The 19,101-nt window shown below is 44.1% G+C and overlaps 1 protein-coding gene across 2 annotated transcripts in view; it reads right to left on the reverse strand.

Annotated features, from left to right (window-relative positions):
* oprl1 (opiate receptor-like 1) overlaps positions 1 to 19,101 on the reverse strand; it is a 106,267-nt gene that overhangs the window by 28,555 nt on the left and 58,611 nt on the right. For both annotated transcript variants that reach the window (XM_074682377.1, XM_074682376.1), the window contains one exon: positions 1,010 to 1,097. In XM_074682377.1, the coding sequence (XP_074538478.1) occupies positions 1,010 to 1,097 (88 nt within the window). The remainder of the gene's footprint in view (positions 1 to 1,009; positions 1,098 to 19,101) is intronic.

Here is a 19,101-nt window from a genome sequence, read left to right on the forward strand (position 1 = left end):
CCAGAACACCTGACAAACAAGCTCTGAGTGATCAGAGAAAACACCTGGACGCCTTCGAGACAGACACACTCTGGGTGATCAGAGAAAAACACTCTGGTCCTCCTGTCCTTCACTGAGCTCAGCCAAAATCATTCATGGAGGACATGAAATGTGTTTACTGATCAGGATCAAACCACAGAGGGATCTAATCACCACAGGAACGACTGAAACATGTCTCTACATCAAACTGACCCTCTGAAGTCTCATACCTCAGGGATATATATGTTCATTAACCACCAATCATTATGGATCAGTCTTTATGGATCAATTATTTTGTCACATGGTGCTGCAGGTGACTGAATAATCACTCAAAAGACGATGAATGTATGAACTTCAACAGACACTCTCGAAAGGAAACCATTTTGGAAAAAGGTGGTTGCACTGAAAATTTAAAGATGGCAATGGTTTTATTTTTTATTTTTTGTTATTTATTTATTTATTTATTTATTTTTTAAGATGGCTGCCAAATTGTTGGATATTCATTAATGCATCTGGAAATTCATCACTCATCTGGAAAAAGGCAATGGTCTCTGAAAAATTAAAGATGTCAGTAACTTTGCAAGATGTGCTATTTAGCGATTAAAATAATTAGCATTCAGTAGAAATGGCGGCCATCTTGAAAAAAGAAATTGCCACCTTCAAATTTTGTGAGCAAGCATCTTTTGTTTCTTTTTTTTTTAGAGAGTGCCCCTCAAGAGTTTTTCCTCCAAATTTCATGCATCATTTTTGAAATAAAGGGCATTTGATAGAAAAAGGCAGCCATCTTGAAAAAAGGAGGCTCCTCTTGAAATCAGCAGTTACCCGCTGCACTGACAGGAGGACCTGAGTGTAGAGGTTGTGTAGAGGTTGTGTAGAGGTTGTGTAGAGGTTGTGTAGAGGTTGTGTAGAGGTTGTGTAGAGGTTGTGTATAGGTTGTGTAGAGGTTGTGTGGACTCTGTGTAGACTCTGTGTGAGGATGGTCAGGTCATACCTGGAAAGGTAGAGTAGCCAGGAACAGAGAGTCAGCCAGAGCCAGGTTGAAGATGTAGATGTTGGTGGCTGTTTTCATCTTGGTGTACCTGAGGAGAGAAGAGGAGGCGGAGCCATCAGTCTGTGACACACCTTACCACCTGATTTAAGACCCTCAGCGTACGACCTGCAGCCTGCAGGACCTGCTCAAACCCTCTGTGTGGGTGGGTTTCAGAGACACTGCTGCTGCTAAAACTAATAAACCTTAAACACAGTCTGCTGGTCACACGTGCAGAGTAAACCTTCACTTTGACAGGAAGTAGAAAGCTCTTTGTTTTTAGTCTCCAGTCATAGTTCGTCCTCCTCTCTGACAGAAACATCTAAAGGAAGTTCTTCATCTTTATCATGTTTAACTTTCCTGTGAGTGCTGACGTTAAACTGAGCACCATACTCTGGTTAGCTTAGCGGCGTAGCATCAGTGTGACCTCAGGAGAAAGAAAACTATTGTTACAGTAAATGTGGAGAAAACTCAAAGCAGAGCAGAGACCAGACTGTGTTCAGTCAACACCTGCAGCTGTCTCTGAGTCTGTGACAGAAAAACATTTAATAAACAACAAATAATAAGATGAGCGGGTTAACATTAAATGTTATAAAACTCTGGTTTTCTTTCAACTATTTGGCAAAGTTATACGTAAATATATATTTTTAATTGTTTGCAAATGTTAGCAAATTAAAAATTGTTTCAAGGTTTTGCAAATTTTTGAAATTTTTAAATTTTGCAAATGTTTTGCAATTTCAACGTTTTGTGAAATGTGTGCAATTTTTGCAATTGTGAAAAAGTGAATTTTTGCAACTTTTGTAAATTGATGCAAATTTGATCTTTTGTTATTTTTTTGCATTTTTCAAAATTTCAATATTTCACATTTATTTTTCTTTTATTTAATTGTATTTATTTTTCTGTATTTTTCTAAAAGAAAAACATCAAAACATTAAAAAAAAGAATAGGAAAGGCATCACACGTACAATTTCATTAATTCCAAAACATCTTTACATTACAATAATAATTCACTAGATTGTAATTATTTAAAGTATGTTATACACTTAATTTTTTTTTTTTTTTTTTTTTTTTTATTAAGATAGAGTTTATTTTTTGGTGCTGGAATGACCCTAATCCAGGTGAGCTAAAGCAAAATGTCTCTTAACAAAGCAAAGGATCAGAGCCCTGCCCTGGAGTCCCCTCTTTGGGACTATGCTGAAAAGCTCTGGGAATCATGCAGAAGAGCGCCCTCTACAGTGCAGAGAATGAGCTGTATGGGGCCCTTGGTTGTCTTTTGCCCCTGTCCCTCAGAAAGTCTGTGCACGCCCCTGCTGGGTCTAACTGTGAGGACAGGAGGCTGGTGTGGTCTGGGCAGAGTCCTGGTCTGACTCCAGCTGCGTGGAGCGGCCTCTTCCCTCCACTCGTCGTGTTCCTGTCAGGTTGTTCCTGCAGTTTGTTTCTGTCAGGTTGTTTCTGCAGTTTGTTTCTGTCAGGTTGGCTCCTCCGTTACCACTCGTAGCCTGGAGGCTGTTCTCCAGCTCTGAGCGTCCAGCGTCTGCTTTGCCCGAGGCTCCCCTCGTGTTTTTCTCACACACACACAGAAAACACTCTTCACCAACATCCTCCTGCTCTGACTCCAGTTTGCTCCAAAAGTTTGAGGTCTTTGACTTCTTTAGGGTGAGAGAAATCAGGATTCATCCTCTGCAGAAGGATTTAATGAGTCGTTAAGTTAAAGGTTGATTCAGGCTCAACGAGTCATAAATGATTTGTCTTTAAAGCGTGAGCTCGTTCCTTCGTTTCCTGACTCTGCAGATTTTTACCTTCCTGATTTCAGAAACACTGAAGCGTCTTCAGCCTCTGCTGCCTCCATAAAACTTCATAAAACTTCATAAAACTTCATCAAACTCACTGCAGTCAGATTTTCTCCTTCATGGGAGAGGCTGGCCTCAGGCTCTCCATCATCCCCTCCTCTCCTCCTTTCCTTTCCTTCCTTTTCACGTCCTCTTTCTTTCCCTTCTCTGTCTTTAGCTGACGTTCATCACCATCCCTCTCTTTGTGAAGTCTTTCACTCATGTATTCCCTCACATCTCCACATCTTTCAGTCCCTTACCCCCTCAGCATCCCTCTCTTCCCCTGCTCTCCTCACGTCACCAGCTTCCTCCGCTGCTTTTGTCTGAAAATGTGAGAAACGATATAAATATCTCACACAGGACACAGACTGCACAGCTGCAGAGAGCAGGCCGCTCCACGTCACTCATGGTTTAACTCTCTGTGGGACCCAGCAGCAGCAGAAAGTGTTGGAAACTGCAGTTCCTGAAGTGTCCTGTAGAGGCTGGCTGTAGGAGCTCCAGAAACAACACACACTCATTGAAAGAAGGCTGATCTGATTTAGGGTTCACTGACTTTGAGGACTCGTCGTTCAAAAACCGTTAGAGAAACAACAAACTCCTGAATGAGTTTAGTAAAGCAGAGTTTACTCTGTCGTCTGAGTGAATTTACAGCTGATCCCAGTCACGGCCGAGGAGGAGAAACACGTTGTTTACAGCTCAAAACTGTGGGATGATTTTATTTTGAAAGGCAAATTGTCAGCTTCCTGTTTGAGACAGGTCAGAGGTGTCAGTGTGTAATTTGTGTGTTTCAACGAGACGAAGAGTTTGTCGTTGGTTTGGTCCCTCTACAACATTCCTACTGCCATTGAGACACGTTTTAGTGAGCCTAGGTGGCGCTAGAGAGCACATTTTGGTACGTTGAGGGTCAGTTTTGTATTATATTGAATTTTCCGCTGAATCTGAGGTGTGGAGGAAGGGTTTGTAGCTCATCTGATTTTCTCGTTGAGGAAACGTCAGACGAGGCGTCAGGACCTGGATGAGGATTGATCTGGTCTTCAGATCTGGTCCGGCTCAGAGTGGGTTAGGTTTGTTGTGTTTTTATGTTGAACTCAAACTAAAAAAGTCTTTTCCTCTGCTCCAAACGATGGACGACACGTTGAACTCCAGGTTGGTTGGACCTGAGTGTTTCTGATGAGGAGTCGTTTTTCACGTCTGAGGTGTCTGAGTCTTTCTGACAAGCTTTGAAAATGTTTCTGTAAAGTTTGGTTGAACTTGTGGTGAGTGAGGAGGAGTACCAGCGTCTTTCCTCATCGCTCTTTACTCTTTCACTCCTCCTTTCTTTCTATCACTTCATTTCTTTCCTCCGTGGTTTTCCCTGCGCCTCCTCTGCTTCATCCCGTCTTTAGGTCTGAACGCTCCTCCTGACTCCCATTTTCTCTTCTCCTCTCCATGATCCTCTCCTCTCCTCCTCTCCTCGTCTCCTCTCCTTGTCTCCTCCTCCTCTCGGCGTGCTGCAGAGTTTCAGGCTGCAGACTCTTCAGAGGGAATATTTTATTGCTCTTCAGTTTTCCTCTCCTCTTGCATCAGGGAGCGTTTCCCCAGATGAACTCTCCGACTTTGTCTGTTTCTCTCCTGCAGAACGTCTCCTCCTCTTTCTCTCAGCTTTTTCACCTCCTCCTCTTCATCAGACCTTCACAAACCATCCCTCTCTTCCTCCGTCTGTCTCTTCTCCATCACATTTAAAGAGGCAGGGCAGTGAGGTGTGAGGTGTTTTATTCTGCAGCATAAAGCTCTAAACCGTCCCTGTGCTGCAGTCACTGACGTTCAGTTTGGTTTCAGAGGAAACTTCCTGTAACTCAGACACGCTGCTTCCTGTGTTTGAGCTCAAAGCAGAGCGAGTAACCAACAGGAGGAGACGGAGGAGACGGAGGAGACGGAGGAGACGGAGGAGACGGAGGAGACGGAGGAGACGGAGGAGACGGGCCGCTGCAGCGTGAAGAGAAACTCAGCAGCAGAAAGGAAGAAGCAGATCGATGCAGCGCGTCAATATCTGTGTGGGAGGAAACAGGAGGAGGTTTTGGACGGCTCAATTAGAGAGCAGGAAAAGTTAGCGAGCGATTGATCGCTGAGAAAGCAGGTGTTCACTGTACAGACCAACAATTTAAAAACCTTCAGAGATCAGATACTCAGCAGGAAACAAGCGGGTTTAGAAAGTCCTGATCCTCAGAGGAGCTGGAAAACTTCAGCAGTTTGAGACAACAGAGGTGTCACGCTGTGACTTTAAAGAGGGGTACTGTGCTTCTCTTTAGTCTTTATTCTGTTTAAAGAGGGGTACTGTGCTTCTCTTTAGTCTTTATTCTGTTTAAAGAGGGGTACTGTGCTTTTTATTAGTCTTTATTCTGTTTAAAGAGGGGTACTGTGCTTTTCTTTAGTCTTTATTCTGTTTAAAGAGGGGTACTGTGCTTTTCTTCAGTCTTTATTCTGTTTAAAGAGGGGTACTGTGCTTTTCTTTAGTCTTTATTCTGTTTAAAGAGGGGTACTGTGCTTTTCTTTAGTCTTTATTCTGTTTAAAGAGGGGTACTGTGCTTTTCTTTAGTCTTTATTCTGTTTAAAGAGGGGTACTGTGCTTTTCTTTAGTCTTTATTCTGTTTAAAGAGGGGTACTGTGCTTTACTTTGTCTCTGTTCTGTAAGTGTGGTGTCCTTGTGGTTGTTTACGTTATTAACAGCTCAGAAAATTTATCTTTTTTCCTCAACTGTTGTTTAGTAAACTCTCATTTCAGCCTCTGTCTGAAACAATTTGTTGATCGAAAAGAAGCCAAAAAAAAAAAAAAAAAAAAAATCCAATCCAACCCATCCAATATTTCTGAGAGTGACAGGAAAAACTGATCTGAAAACAGAGCAGAAGAAAGGAAGGAAGGAGAGATGGAAGGAAGGATGAATGAAAGGAAAGAAGGAAGGAAAGAAGGAAGGATGGAAGGAAGGATGGAAGGAAAAAAAATGCAGGAAGGTCACAAGGAGGAAGGAAGAGAACAATAAAAGAAAGAAGAAAGACAGCAAAGACAAAAGTAAAGAAATATTGAAGGAAGGAAGGAAGGAAGGAAGGCACCAGAAAAAGGATGAGAAGGAAGGGATCAGGGAAGAAAGGAACAAAAAAAAAAAAAATACAAGAAAGAAAGAGAGCAGGGAAGGAAGAAGACAAAACCAGGAAGGACGAAATCCAGCAAGAAATAAAAATTGGAATGAAGCAAAGGAAAGAGGAAAGGACAGAAAGGAAGCACAAAAGAAACAAAGTAAGAAAGGAAGTAATGAAATGAAAAAAGAAAGGAAGGAAAAAAGCACAGGAAGCAAAAACTAAAGGAAGAGATGAACCAAAGAAGAACAAAACAAGGAAGTAGGCAAGAAGGAAAGGGGACAAAACCATAGAAAAAGGAAGTTAAGAGGAAAGGAATCAATGAAGGAAGAAAAAAAAGGAAGGAAGAAAGGAAGGAAGGCAATAAGTGCATGAGGAAAGAAGGAATCATTTAAAGGAACAAAACAAGTAAGAAAACAGGGAAGGTAGGAAGCAAAGGAAAGGAAACATTTACAAACGTCTGTTTCATTTCTGCTGTGGTTAGCATGTTAGCATGTTAGCATGTTAGCATGTTAGCATGTCCGGCCTGCAGCTCCTCTCTGTCTCTAAAGACACATGAACCTTTTCCAACATGTGACCCGTGTTTCAGCGACTCTGACAGACTCCTCTCCCTCTTCATCATCATCATCTCCTGCTCATCTCCTCCTCTCCGCTAACGGGGACCGACGGAGGAGGAAGGAGAGAGGAGGAGGAAGGAGGAGGAGGGAGGAAGGAGGATGAAAGGAGACGATGTGATGACTCTTTCATCTGCCGCGCTGTTCGCTCTCAAATATTAATAATCACTCTGAATTATTCACAATCCCCGGCCTGAGCTCCGTCACACAGACTCTGTGTGTGTGTGTGTGTGTGTGTGTGTGTGTGTGTGTGTGTGTGTGTGTGTGTGTGTGTGTGTGTGTGTGTGTGTGAAGTGGGTTATTGTGGCATTAATAGGGGTCATTTGAAAGGAGAGTTCACCCTGAGAGCTCAGAGAAGGAAACGTTTGTCTGAGCGTCGATGGCTGATTGAGATGATGGATTCAGTTTCAGATTTACACCTGAGCTCATGTCGAGTAAAGTAAATAACTTTTTTATCGCCATCTGATGACCTAAGGGTGAGGAAACTGTCAGATCAGTTTAAGTTCAGCGTTGTGTGTCCACAGGGGGCGCTAAAATCCACACAAACAGCTGAAATACATGAATGAGCCAGCTGAACTAAACACACATTTTAATCATCTCATTGTTCCACCATCAGTCCTCTTTGTCTCCTTCCCTCGTCTCCTCTCCTCACATCCTTCCTGCTCCCTCACACAGATTCATAAAGAGCTATTTATCAGCCGCGCGGTGCCACGAGCCCTTTCTTATCCCCACACGTCCTCAGAGGAAATCGCTCTTACAGGAAGCTTTGTAATGAGAATCAGACAATCCAACCCGCCGCCGCCGCCGCCGCCGCCGCCGCCAGCTGCTGGAGGTGGAGACGCAGTGATTATCAGCTCTCCTCTGGTCCCTGAGAGCGCTCCAACAAACGCTCGCTTATCTCCACCCAGAGCCGCCGAGGACTCAAGTGTTCAGGAGAGGAGCTCGTGGAGACAGGAGGATGTAAAACATCAGATTAATATTCAGGATTACGCCACGTAAACACTTAGAGATCCAGGAGAAGGAGAAGGAGACGACTCAGGAGAGTTTCTGACAGACATGGGAATATTTCTCCACACCAAGAGCTCTGTACGGAGCTGGTACTGGAGAAAAATATCAACGTGTGTGTAAAAATACATCCATAAGTGTGTAGACTGATTTGAAGATAAATGGTCTTCAATGAGTGAAAAGTCTCAGGATGTTTTACACCTGAAAGTCCAGACCGAGGTTTGTGTTTTAGTTCTGCCTGTTCTGGTCTCAGACTGTTTTTACAGCAAACGGACCAACGACCTCATGTGACGAACATGACTCTGTAGTTTCCACTGATTGGTTGTTTGGTCGGCGGGTGTCTGACGTAAACATCTTGAATAACGCAGGTCTTAAATGTTGACAAGAAGTGAGGTCATCGTTCCCACTTTCATGTTTTTTAGGGTCCGAGACCTGCGGCCATTTCTTTCTTATGATTATTCCGTCCGCGCTTTGAACGCTTATCAGAGACCCTAAACATGCTCAAAAACTCACCAAAAGTGGCACGCACCCCAGAATTGCGAAAAATTTCCGTTTAGTACCAAACATGACCCCCGACATCCCATAATAAGCGCTGTACAGCAACCAGGGCACACAAAAACAGCCCTAGCGGCCACTAGGAATGTCGTAGAGAGATGAAACCAACACCAAAACGTTCATGGCATTGAGACGCAAAAATCATGCACTGATACCCCTGACCTATCTCCAACAGGAAGCTGGAAATTTCCCTTTCAAAATAAGATTTTTTTTATTTTACCCTCTCTGCAAAAATTATCTTCTCTGAAACCAAAAATGGTACAGGCTTGAAAATTGGCTCACATGACAGACCAGACCCTGCTCTACAGAAGTTGTTCAGGAAGTTGCTATTTTCGGCCCGGTTTTCGAATGGCGAGCCCTCAAAGTCGCCGACCGCTTTCGGCCTTCTCCATGTTAACAGATGAGGAGAAGACCTGACAAAGTTTACTATCAAATTTGATATTTTTACTCAGATTGGGGTAAAATTGTGGACTCCGTGAGAAATTTCATCCCCACAAATTATCTTAAACCCCCCCTCTCCACTCTGCCTGATTTCTGTCTCCCACTAATTAGAGTTACACACATGCAGCTGATGATGTCACTCAGCATAGCAGATGATACGTTACCATGGTAACAAATGACTCCCTGACATCCCATAATATTCTCTCACCAGCTAGGCACACTGAAACAGCCATAGCGGCCAGTAGGAATGTCCTACAGAGATGAAACCAACGCCAAAATGTTCGTCTCATTGAAACGCAAAACATGACGAACCGAAAAAAGACCAGAGGACCCATCTAACGCTGCTTGCAGCTTTAATGTTGATTGTGTTTTACCTAAGCACTCCTTACCCTCTTTGACTCCTTTGGATTATTTTAGCGGAGACCAATGTTATTATCATTTCTTTCCCACAGAGATTGGCAACGTTACACCAAAACTAAAAACTCCAACTCTTACTGACACCAGGTGATGGACGGTCCATCCTCCTCGCTGCACCACACTGGCAGGACTGCAAGGCGCCACAATGATCCATAAGAGTCAAAGAGGGAGTGGAAACCATAGCGACTGAGGCAGGATCATAGACTGAAGAAAAATTGGACTCAATAAAAAACTGCTCCCCCTGGTGGCTGGCTGCAGTATAGATTCAAAAATCCATCTCCCCAGTCATTCCAGATGGGCTGTGGTCAAACTTTAAATATTAATCCACCTGGTAGAAATGTTTCTCACGTCTGATTGTTGTGGTGATTTGAAGATAACATTTGGCTGCCTTGTATCCAAGTCCTCTTTTTTTCTGAAAAGTTTTGTTTTCATTTGTTATAAGAGGTTAAAAACGAGGCTTTACGTCACGTTTAACGATGATTAACAGCTGACGTTCTCATGTATTTTTTTCGGGGATTGTAAAATATGTCTGGCGGTAGAGTCAGGAAGTGATTAGACTCTGGAAAGAAAAACAATAATATTTATTTTTGTCACCCAGCTCCACTCAGATTCTCCCAGAATCCCTCACAGTCTCTACTGCGCAGACTTTGGCTCCAAACTGCTACAATGGTGAAATTTCAGGTCTTGCAGAAAATAACACTGAGACTTTTCAGTCATTTCAGATCATTAATCTGCAAATCAGTCCACACATTTGTAAATACTTTACACTTAAGTCGATCAGTTTATGCATTTGTGGATGTATTTACGCACACACACACACACACACACACACACACACACACACACACACACACACACACACACACACACACACACACACACACATACACACGATTTTTCCACGCTAACAGCTCCACAGTTCTGCTGTTTGTCAGGTTTGAACACTCTTCATCTCCACTGATGGTCATGAGGAGAGTCATTCATTCATCACACTCCCTGCAGACTGCACACACACACACACACACACACACACACACACACACACACACACACACACACACACACACACACACACACACACACACACACACACATACACACGATTTTTCCACGCTAACAGCTCCACAGTTCTGCTGTTTGTCAGGTTTGAACACTCTTCATCTCCACTGATGGTCATGAGGAGAGTCAGTCATTCATCACACTCCCTGCAGACTGCACACACACACACACACACACACACACACACACACACACACACACACACACACACACACACACACACACACACACACACACACACAGAATACCAAAAGCCCACTCCATTAGGTCAATCAGGATCCCCTCCAGGGGGGCAGGTCTGAGTGGGTCTGATGAGACCACGAGTGGACACTACACACACAAACAAACTCACACACACACACACACACACACACACACACACACACACACACACACACACACACACTGCAGTGAGAGGCCGATTACAGCGAGCTCCACCACATCTGACACACACACACACACACACACACACACACACACACACACACACACACACACACACACACACTCAGCGTCAGGCCTTTTTCCAGCAGCTGCTGCTGACAGGTCCTGAGACGCTGCAGGCCACCAGGCGAGCATGCAAAGCCTCATGGGAAAACCCAGTCTGCGTGGTCTCTCCCTTCCTCTGGTGTGTAATCCAGCAGCGTTATCAACGTCAGATTAAAAGCCTCTCAGCTGGAAACACACTGTCTTTGGTTTGATCTTCATGCAACACATCCTTCAACCTTCATCCTCTCTCCTCGATCCCTAATCCTGAGTGGACAGATACAACACACCTATGACTTTAACCCTCTGATAAACAGATGTCTGTCTAACATGAGTCTGGTTCTGTCCGAGGTTTCTGCCTGTTAAAGGGAAGTTGTTCCTCTCCATTGTAACTTGCTAAATGCTGCAAAGTCCTGTCCTCATGGTGGATTAAGATAAGATAAGACTCCTTATCTTGTCTTGATGTTGGGTTTCTAAAATCTTATTAACATTTACGGGTCTAGACCTGTAAATAATTTTGTAAAGTGTCTTGAAATAACATTTGTTATGATTTGGCGCCATATGATTGATTGATTGATTGATACATAAAGTGTCTAGTTTATTTTCTCTGAGCAGGAAACTGATGTTAGGTATGTTTACAGACCAGAGAGCCAACATGGGAGGTTTTCAGACCCTTCTAGAGACAATCTTTCAAAAAGGTTGGAGACTCAGGCAGGACGGCACGTATCGATCTGCCCACCTCGCCCCAAACCACTCCCAGCTACAGCCAGAGCAGGCGACTGCATAACGATGACACGCCCAGGAGCGCTGGAGGGTAAGGGTTTAGGTGTCAGGGTCTGTTCTGGGTCACTTTGGCCTTTCCCAAACCAGGATCTTTTGATAGTTGAATTCAGCAATGTGCAGTTTAAGCTCGGCCGTGTAGCTGTCCCTATCAAACCACTTCACGCAAAACTTAAATTCAAAATAAACAAATAAATAAAATGAAATTAAATTAAAATGAATAAATAAATAATAATAATAATAATAATAATAATAATAATAATAATAATAATAATAATATTTCTGAATAATTAGAAAAAAAAACAAGAACAACAAAAAAAACTATCTTTGGATAAAAGTCTCTGACTTATCATGATATAAAACTACCACACATGTCTGTAAAAATTACTTAAAGATATAACAAGGCAACAAAATGCTCAGATTGTCATGTTTCTTTGACTTCTGGCATCATTAACTGAGACATTTTCCTGAACTTGTCAAGTGACTGTGGCCCAGACTGAGTCTGATCAGAAAACTTTCACTGAAACTCAGACACAAACATTTGCTGTGACTCCAGCTTTTGCAGGAAACGCTGCTGGCCCAGCTCTACGTCAGTGCATTAACCACAGGAACGATCCTCCAACGCAAGTTTTGACTGTTTCAGGTTTTTGACTGAGCTCTACAACTTTAAAACTTGTTGATGACGTTATCGAAACTGGGAGGAAAAAACAAACTGGAGGTTAAATAAACGAGAAGATGAAGCAGCTGCTTTTTAAATTCAGCTCTTAGTTTTCTGTCCCTCTACCATCCCCCTCCTCCTCCTCCTCCTCCTCCTCCTCCTCCTCCTCCCTCATCAAACACCAACATCCCAACCTGTGGAAGTAATGAATTGTCAGCAGGAGAGAAATCTTCTTCCCTGAGTTCGTTCTGTAAAAACAGCGTTGGAAAGTAATTTCCCCTGATGCTGTTAGCCAGCGCTGTGAGAGGAGACGGGAGGAGGTGGGAGGAGGTGGAGGGGAGCCAGGATGTGTTGTGTTTGTGAGGATGTTGTTTCTACTCCAGCAAATAACCCCGACTTTATTACAGAGGGTGGAGACAGATTTGTTTTCATTTCCAAAGAGCTCTGAGGGTCTGAGGGTCTAATGGTCTAAGGGTCTGAGGGTCCGAGGGTCCGAGGGTCTGAGGGTCTGAGGGTCTGAGGGTCAGAGGGTCAGAGGGTCTAAGGGTCTGAGGGTCAGAGGGTCAGAGGGTCTGAGGGTCTGAGGGTCAGAGGGTCTGAGGGTCAGAGGGTCAGAGGGTCTGAGGGTCCGAGGGTCTGATGGTCTGAGGGTCCGAGGGTCAGACGGTCTGAGGGTCTGAGGGTCAGAGGGTCAGACGGTCTGAGGGTCTGAGGGTCAGAGGGTCAGAGGGTCTGAGGGTCTGAGGGTCAGAGGGTCTAGGGTTTGACAGTCTGACATGCTGACACTCTGACAGTGACTGAGAGCTGCAGACAGACTCACATGACCTCTGCACCTCTAGGACTTCCTGTTAGCATGTAGCCTGTTAGCTCACAGGCAGCAGGGCTGCACAGGGATCAGATCAGAGTGTTCACCTGGACGTCTACCTGTGGAGACAGAAACACCTGACGCTGACTCAGTGCTGGTCTGGACTTTAAAGACCTGTCACAGAGTTTCTCCTGCAGCCGAGGGGCATCATCAGGGTCTTTGATTCTGTTTGGATCAGGGATGAACTAAGGTCTCTGAACGATACAGCAGCTGTGATGAAGGTGAGAGGACTGACCTCCTTCAGAAACCTCCGGCTCCTCCCACAAAGACTGGGTCTAACTGACACAATCCTCAGGAAACGTTTTCACTCCTGATGTTTTATTTGTGAGCGTTTTCCCAGGAGCATCTTAAAGAAACAGTCTGAAGGACTTAAAAGAGGCTGAAGAGTCGCTCCAGCTGAGTGGATGAAATCAGACAGATCAGACTGTGAAGCAGCACGGTGTCAGCAATCATGAGGTTGTCAGTGATCAGAAGAATGCAGCAGTTTCTGATCAAGGTTTTTTTCCTGTATAAAACTCAGAAAGTTCATCCCAGCATCACAGGAGTCAGCAGGTTCAGGGTTTTACAGTATGAACCAGGAGAGGATCAGCACCAGGAACTCTTCAGTCTGTGACTCTGAATCCACTATTTTATAACAATTACTGACACAACTCACAATAAATACAACACAGTTTATAAAGTTTAACGAAACATAGTGAATACTTATCTAAACAAATTTTATTAAACTGTGAATGTGCCATCTTGTTTTTTTTTAATTTCTATTTTTTTAATCAATATTTTCAATACATTTGCAAAAATTCCAGTAAATCTGAAATTTTAAAAATGAGCAAATATTTCAAATAATTTTGAAAACAAAATATATGTAAAAAAAATTCAGAGAATATTGATGGAATATATTTGCAAAGATGTCAAAAATTATCAAAATTAAAACAATCCACAAAAAAATCAAAATTCTTTGTAAAAAGTATCCAAAATTTACAAAAAAAAAAAAAAAAAATGAAATGCAAAAATTATACAAAAAGTATTTGAAAAAAAAAGAAAAAAAAAACTAAGACTTGAAATGTAAAATTATTCAAACATTTATATAAATTTTGAAATAGAAATAAGTGCAAAAATTTAAAAAAAGAATGAAATATTATAATTAAGAAAAACACAAATTTTTGAGGGAATACTTAAATTTGGGTCTTGAAGTAGAGCGGTGGCAGGCTTTATTGACAGATGGGATGAAGATTTAGTTCAACTAAATGTTAACGCAGGATTTTATTCAGTGTCAGTGTCTCTAATCATCAATACCCTCTGGAAAAAAAATAACAACAAACAAAGGGCCACATGAGGACCCAGAGCCACAGGTTGAACACCCTTGGTCTGGCTGAAAACTTTGAGGCTAAGTTGAACTCCTGCGACGTGTTTAACAAAGAATTAGGCGTAAGTTTCTTTAAATCAAAGGACAGATGAAACGGTCGATGAGTCGGAGCATCAGTCAGATTCTGATGAGCGTGAAATCATCTCACAATCTGCTGCTGTCTGACTGTGAAGGTGACAATTCGCCTCAGTCCTGCTTATTATCTCCTCTCCTCTCAGTCTGACTCCTTCGTCTCTCCATCTGTCCCTGAACGTCACGCCAACTCTCCATCCTATCATTTCACATCTGCGTGTGTCGCTGAGTCAAACTTCAGAGCGGGAGCAGAGGACGGGAGGAGGAAATGACCGAGGGACTGGATCAACTTTCAGCCATTCACAGCTTGGAGAGAAAAGTTTGCCCAAAGATTAAACTGAAGGAGCTCACGAGACATCAGCCCAAAACTCTTCAACGCCACGTCCTCCAAACACAACTATTCCTCAGCAGCTCTTCAGCAGACTGACGGGATTATCTCAGACTTTGGGAGCAATTACGTCCACGTGTCCAAAAGTTTATCTGCAGCCGCTGGGAGCAGACGGCGATAAAAGCTGCGAAGCAGAAAACACGATTAGCTGTTTAACAATCCGTCCACAAAGCTCTGCTGATAAGAGGAGAAATCTAATCCTACACTTTCATTTTCTGCTCCCTGCTCCACTCTGCAGGAGCGACACCTCAGCGAGTGTGAGGAACAGAGCGTCCCTGAGAACGGGCGGGAAACAAACTGACAGATTTATTCGTTATGAACGATATCAGGATGGCTCCAGCAGGGGGGGTTTGGCAGGAGAGGAGGCCGTAGCTCAGCGCTCTGTGAAGCCTGATGCTAACTCATCGCTCCGTGTCTGACGTTACGCTGATGAAGGAGGAAATGAGGCGCTCAGGAAGGAAATGGCGATCGATGAATGTGTCCTAAAGGGGGTGGGGCCACTGAGGGCTGATGAGGGTCGACGAAATTAACTGCAGCCATTCTGCAGGTTTGGACACGTTTTGCTTTTCGTTGAAAGTCGCTGGGCGTGTTAATCTGTTTTGGTTGAACTGAACGCCTCATGAAAAGATCACAGAGCATAAACGTCTTCACCTGTGGCTGCTCTGTAAAATGTAATCTGTTAACTTTATTTATTAAACTTAGGAAACTGATTGACTCAGAACTTCCACGTTAAACTGATCATTGATTTGAAGTTGTTAAAGCTGAAAACTGTGTTTAGACGCCTCATGCCCTGGTAGAAACCACGAGTGTAGTTAACAGAAAATCATTAGTGAGGTTGACCATGACATGTAACCACAGATAGAGTTATTTTTTATTGTGATGGTGATCAGTAACCGTGAGTGAGGAGGGAGCACAGTGGATATAAGGCACTGCTGTTCTTTGAGATGTTGCACAGAGGGTACAGACTGTCTGTGCTCTACATGCCACAGACAAGCTATGCTCCATGACAACGACCAACGACCCTAACACACCAACACATCTCATTCATTAGCATAAACACTGAACGCTGTGAAAAAATCATTGATACATGGGCTCATTTTTTTATTTTTATTTTTTTATTTAACCTTTATTTAACCAGGAAAATAGCAGTGGCGGTTTTTCACGGAGGCCAAGGGAAGCCTGGCTTCCCCAAAAAATATTGCAAGAAAGAAAAAAAAATAGCCTATAAACAAGCTTAACCACAATGTATTTTATATTGTCATTTCCTTGTCAAAACACTACATTGGCGCACTTCTGCTTTGGCTGAGCGTGAGAAGCAAAACAGCGCCCTCCTGTCAAGCTCTCATTGTGTATTACACTACGTGTCTCATGCCCTCTGCCCTGTCAGTCAGCTCGGAGGCCCGCTTCACTTTGCCTCCCTTAGAAAAAAAACCGCCCGTATTAGCCAATCAGGTTGAAGCAAGGCTCATCGCTTACTGGTTGATGCTTCATTAGAAAACATATGAGTGAGGCCAGATCGAATCTGGCTTCCAGCCACAAGAAAGAAAGAAAGGAGTCAAGAGCCGCCTGAACATGCACAGTACTTTCTGAAGCGCTGACTCCTTTCTTTGAGGGGCAAACGTAAACAAAGTCTTTGTGAGTTCAGAGGTCAGTGCAGCCGCACAGCACTGTCTGGAGTGTCACAGACTGCAACAGAGGACTATCTCAGAGCGGACCATGAAAGAATGTTGGTGAAAAACATGAGTTTTTGGACGATTAATGCCGTTTTAGGAGCGGCGCTGTCTATGCCCCGATGGATCCCATTATACGGACGTCTGCTGCATGATTTTGGATCTAAATATCTCCCGAAGCACTGCTTGGATCAGGAAAGCCTTCTGGGTGAGTATTTTGTTCTGCTTCATTCTATAAACAATGTAAAAGCTGTATAAACCGAAATTATCCTTTAACGAAGGGTAGAGCCGATGGAAAAGTCCGCTCTGAACACTGAATTAAATTTGTTGTCCAAGCTGGCTTCCTCGGTAATTTTTACCACGGGCTGCCACTGGAAAATAGACTCCTTGTGATTAAAAATCTCTTTTACAAGAGTGTCCTGGCCAAGATAGGCGGCAGCACAATGTACAAAGTTTCTTACATTCACAAACAGCATTACTCACAACATACACAGACCTGTAAAACACTGTATGTAGAATAATTAAAGACAGGCTGGATTATTAAAGGAAGCAAGATTATCTGTTGACACATCTGCAGCCAGATGCCTCAGTGTTTACATCATTTAACATAAAACAAAAAGTGTCCAATGAGACCAGCTCATTCAGTTTCAGGTCTTTTTGTAGCTTATTCCAAGCAAAAGGAGCAGCAAATATAAAGGCCATGCCCTGTGGAGCACAGACAGCCTGTCCGTGCTGTGGAGCACAGATAGTTTGTCCGTGCTGTGGAGCACAGATAGTTTGTCCGTGCTGTGGAGCACAGACAGATTGCACCCTCATAATGTACAGCAGGGTCTCATATCCACAGTGTGTCCTCCTCACTCACGGTTACAGAACACCATCAAAACCACAAAAATGTCTTCGCTGTAAAACAACGGTGAAGTGCGAGCAGCTGGTGATTTGTCCGTTATTTTACTGTGTAACTTTTTACAGACAGCTGATTCTAAATTGAAGACAACCTGCCAACTCCTACCGGAAAGCTGATGGTTTCCTTCCTGTTTCTCTGGGGTTTGATGATGCTCAACCTTCGTCAAAGTTACAGTAGCTCAGTGTAAACTAGGAAAACCAACAGATTAATCAGACATCAGTTAGGATCAGTCTTTGTTTAAAGAAAGGATTGAAACTAGATTTGACCGTGTGTTAGACTGTCTTCACTTTCTAGTCTGAGATATTTCTACACTGCTGACATTAAAGGAACAGAGCTGCTGATGCTAAGCTAAGCTACATCAAAGAGGAACAACACCTGAAACAGGACCCTGTTAACACCCTGAACCAGATGGGGTCTGTCTGAGTAATGAAGCGGTTCAGGAGGCGAGGACCTGGACCCGGCTCCTCCTGAGGAGGCGCTGATGAAGAGGGAACAGCAGCTCTGGCGGCAGTTTGATGCACGGCCAATTAAAGAAGCAGATGTTTGATCACAGCTGAGAGCAGACTCGGTTTACACGCCACGGTCTGACACGCCGCCACACAGAGACGTGCAGGAGGAGACCTGATTATCCTGTGGACTCGTATTTAAGGGGAGCTCGGAGCCATGGCGCCCGCAGCGCAGATGTCTGAGCAGCTTCTCCCCCTCTGGTCTGAACACGCACGCGCTCACACGCCGCCATGCGTACAAGAAGTGAGGCGCTGGCCTCATTATGCTGAAAAGAGTCAGGATCTGAGAGGACGGCTGCTGCCTGACATGAGGCGTTCATTAGAGCCCAACCTGCCGCTCCGTCACCGCTGTATGACACCTTCCTCCTGTGCACGTGTGCAGGAGATGTACAACATCAGCCCGCTGCATGCTGGGAGTAATGATCGATCGCTCCATAAATCCAGAGCGCTAACGCCGTGTGTGCACACTCGGCTGACGTCTCATCATTTGAAAGCTTTTCGTTCCTGCAGCAGCTAGCTGAAGCTACGCTAACAGCATTAGCGCCCCAGCCTCGTGACGGCTCGCAGCGCCTCCCGTGAGGAAACCTTTCGACTCCTGTCAGCCCCGTGCAGGTCGAGGGCGCCGCAGCCTCATCAGGGAACACACCCCGTGACCTTTGAGATACAGGAGGTTATTATCTGCAGCCATTAAGGCGCCTGCTCCCCTCACCTCGACTCCATCAGCGCTCATTTCCTCCGCTCCTCTTCCTCAGACCCAGTGAGCGCGTCCTCCCAGCTGGAGCTGCTCACTCCTGACTGAGGTCCAGCTGAGCGGCCTGCTCCCTGCTCACACCTCAGACCTGTCCCTGTGTTTACGAGCAGACGGTTCATCTCTGACGCCTGTTTCCCTCCATCAGTCTGCTGATAACAGTCAGTCAGACATTTATTTCATCTCTGCAGGATCTCAGACACTTTCCCAACACACAAACATGAGGGAAACTAAAACATGTTGATGCTCTGACTTGTCAGGAAACGGTGTCATTTCTAGCTTGATGAGCTCAGTTTGAAGAGCAGTTATTTTAGCCTGTTAGCATTTTTCCACTCATTCCCTCTGCTCATAATTTCTCTTTCAACTGAAACTCTTTTTTCTTTCCCTGCAGATGTGTTCGACCCATTTCTCCCAGATCCTGGGTCCTGGACTTCCTCAGCTGGAGCTGTCAATCACTTTCTGCTCTCATTTGCATTAATTTCCATTTCCCTCTCCGTGTTGTGAGGTCTTACATAAACCCTCCTGATCCTGTAACCCAGATACCAGACGCTATGACGCTGGGATGAAGCTGAGCTAACGTCCAGTG

The sequence above is a fragment of the Halichoeres trimaculatus genome, unplaced genomic scaffold (genome assembly GCF_033239565.1).
Source record: "Halichoeres trimaculatus isolate MK-OKI-2021-1 unplaced genomic scaffold, fHalTri1.1 fHalTri1_scaffold_11, whole genome shotgun sequence".
In the NCBI taxonomy this organism is placed as follows: Eukaryota; Metazoa; Chordata; class Actinopteri; order Labriformes; family Labridae; genus Halichoeres; species Halichoeres trimaculatus.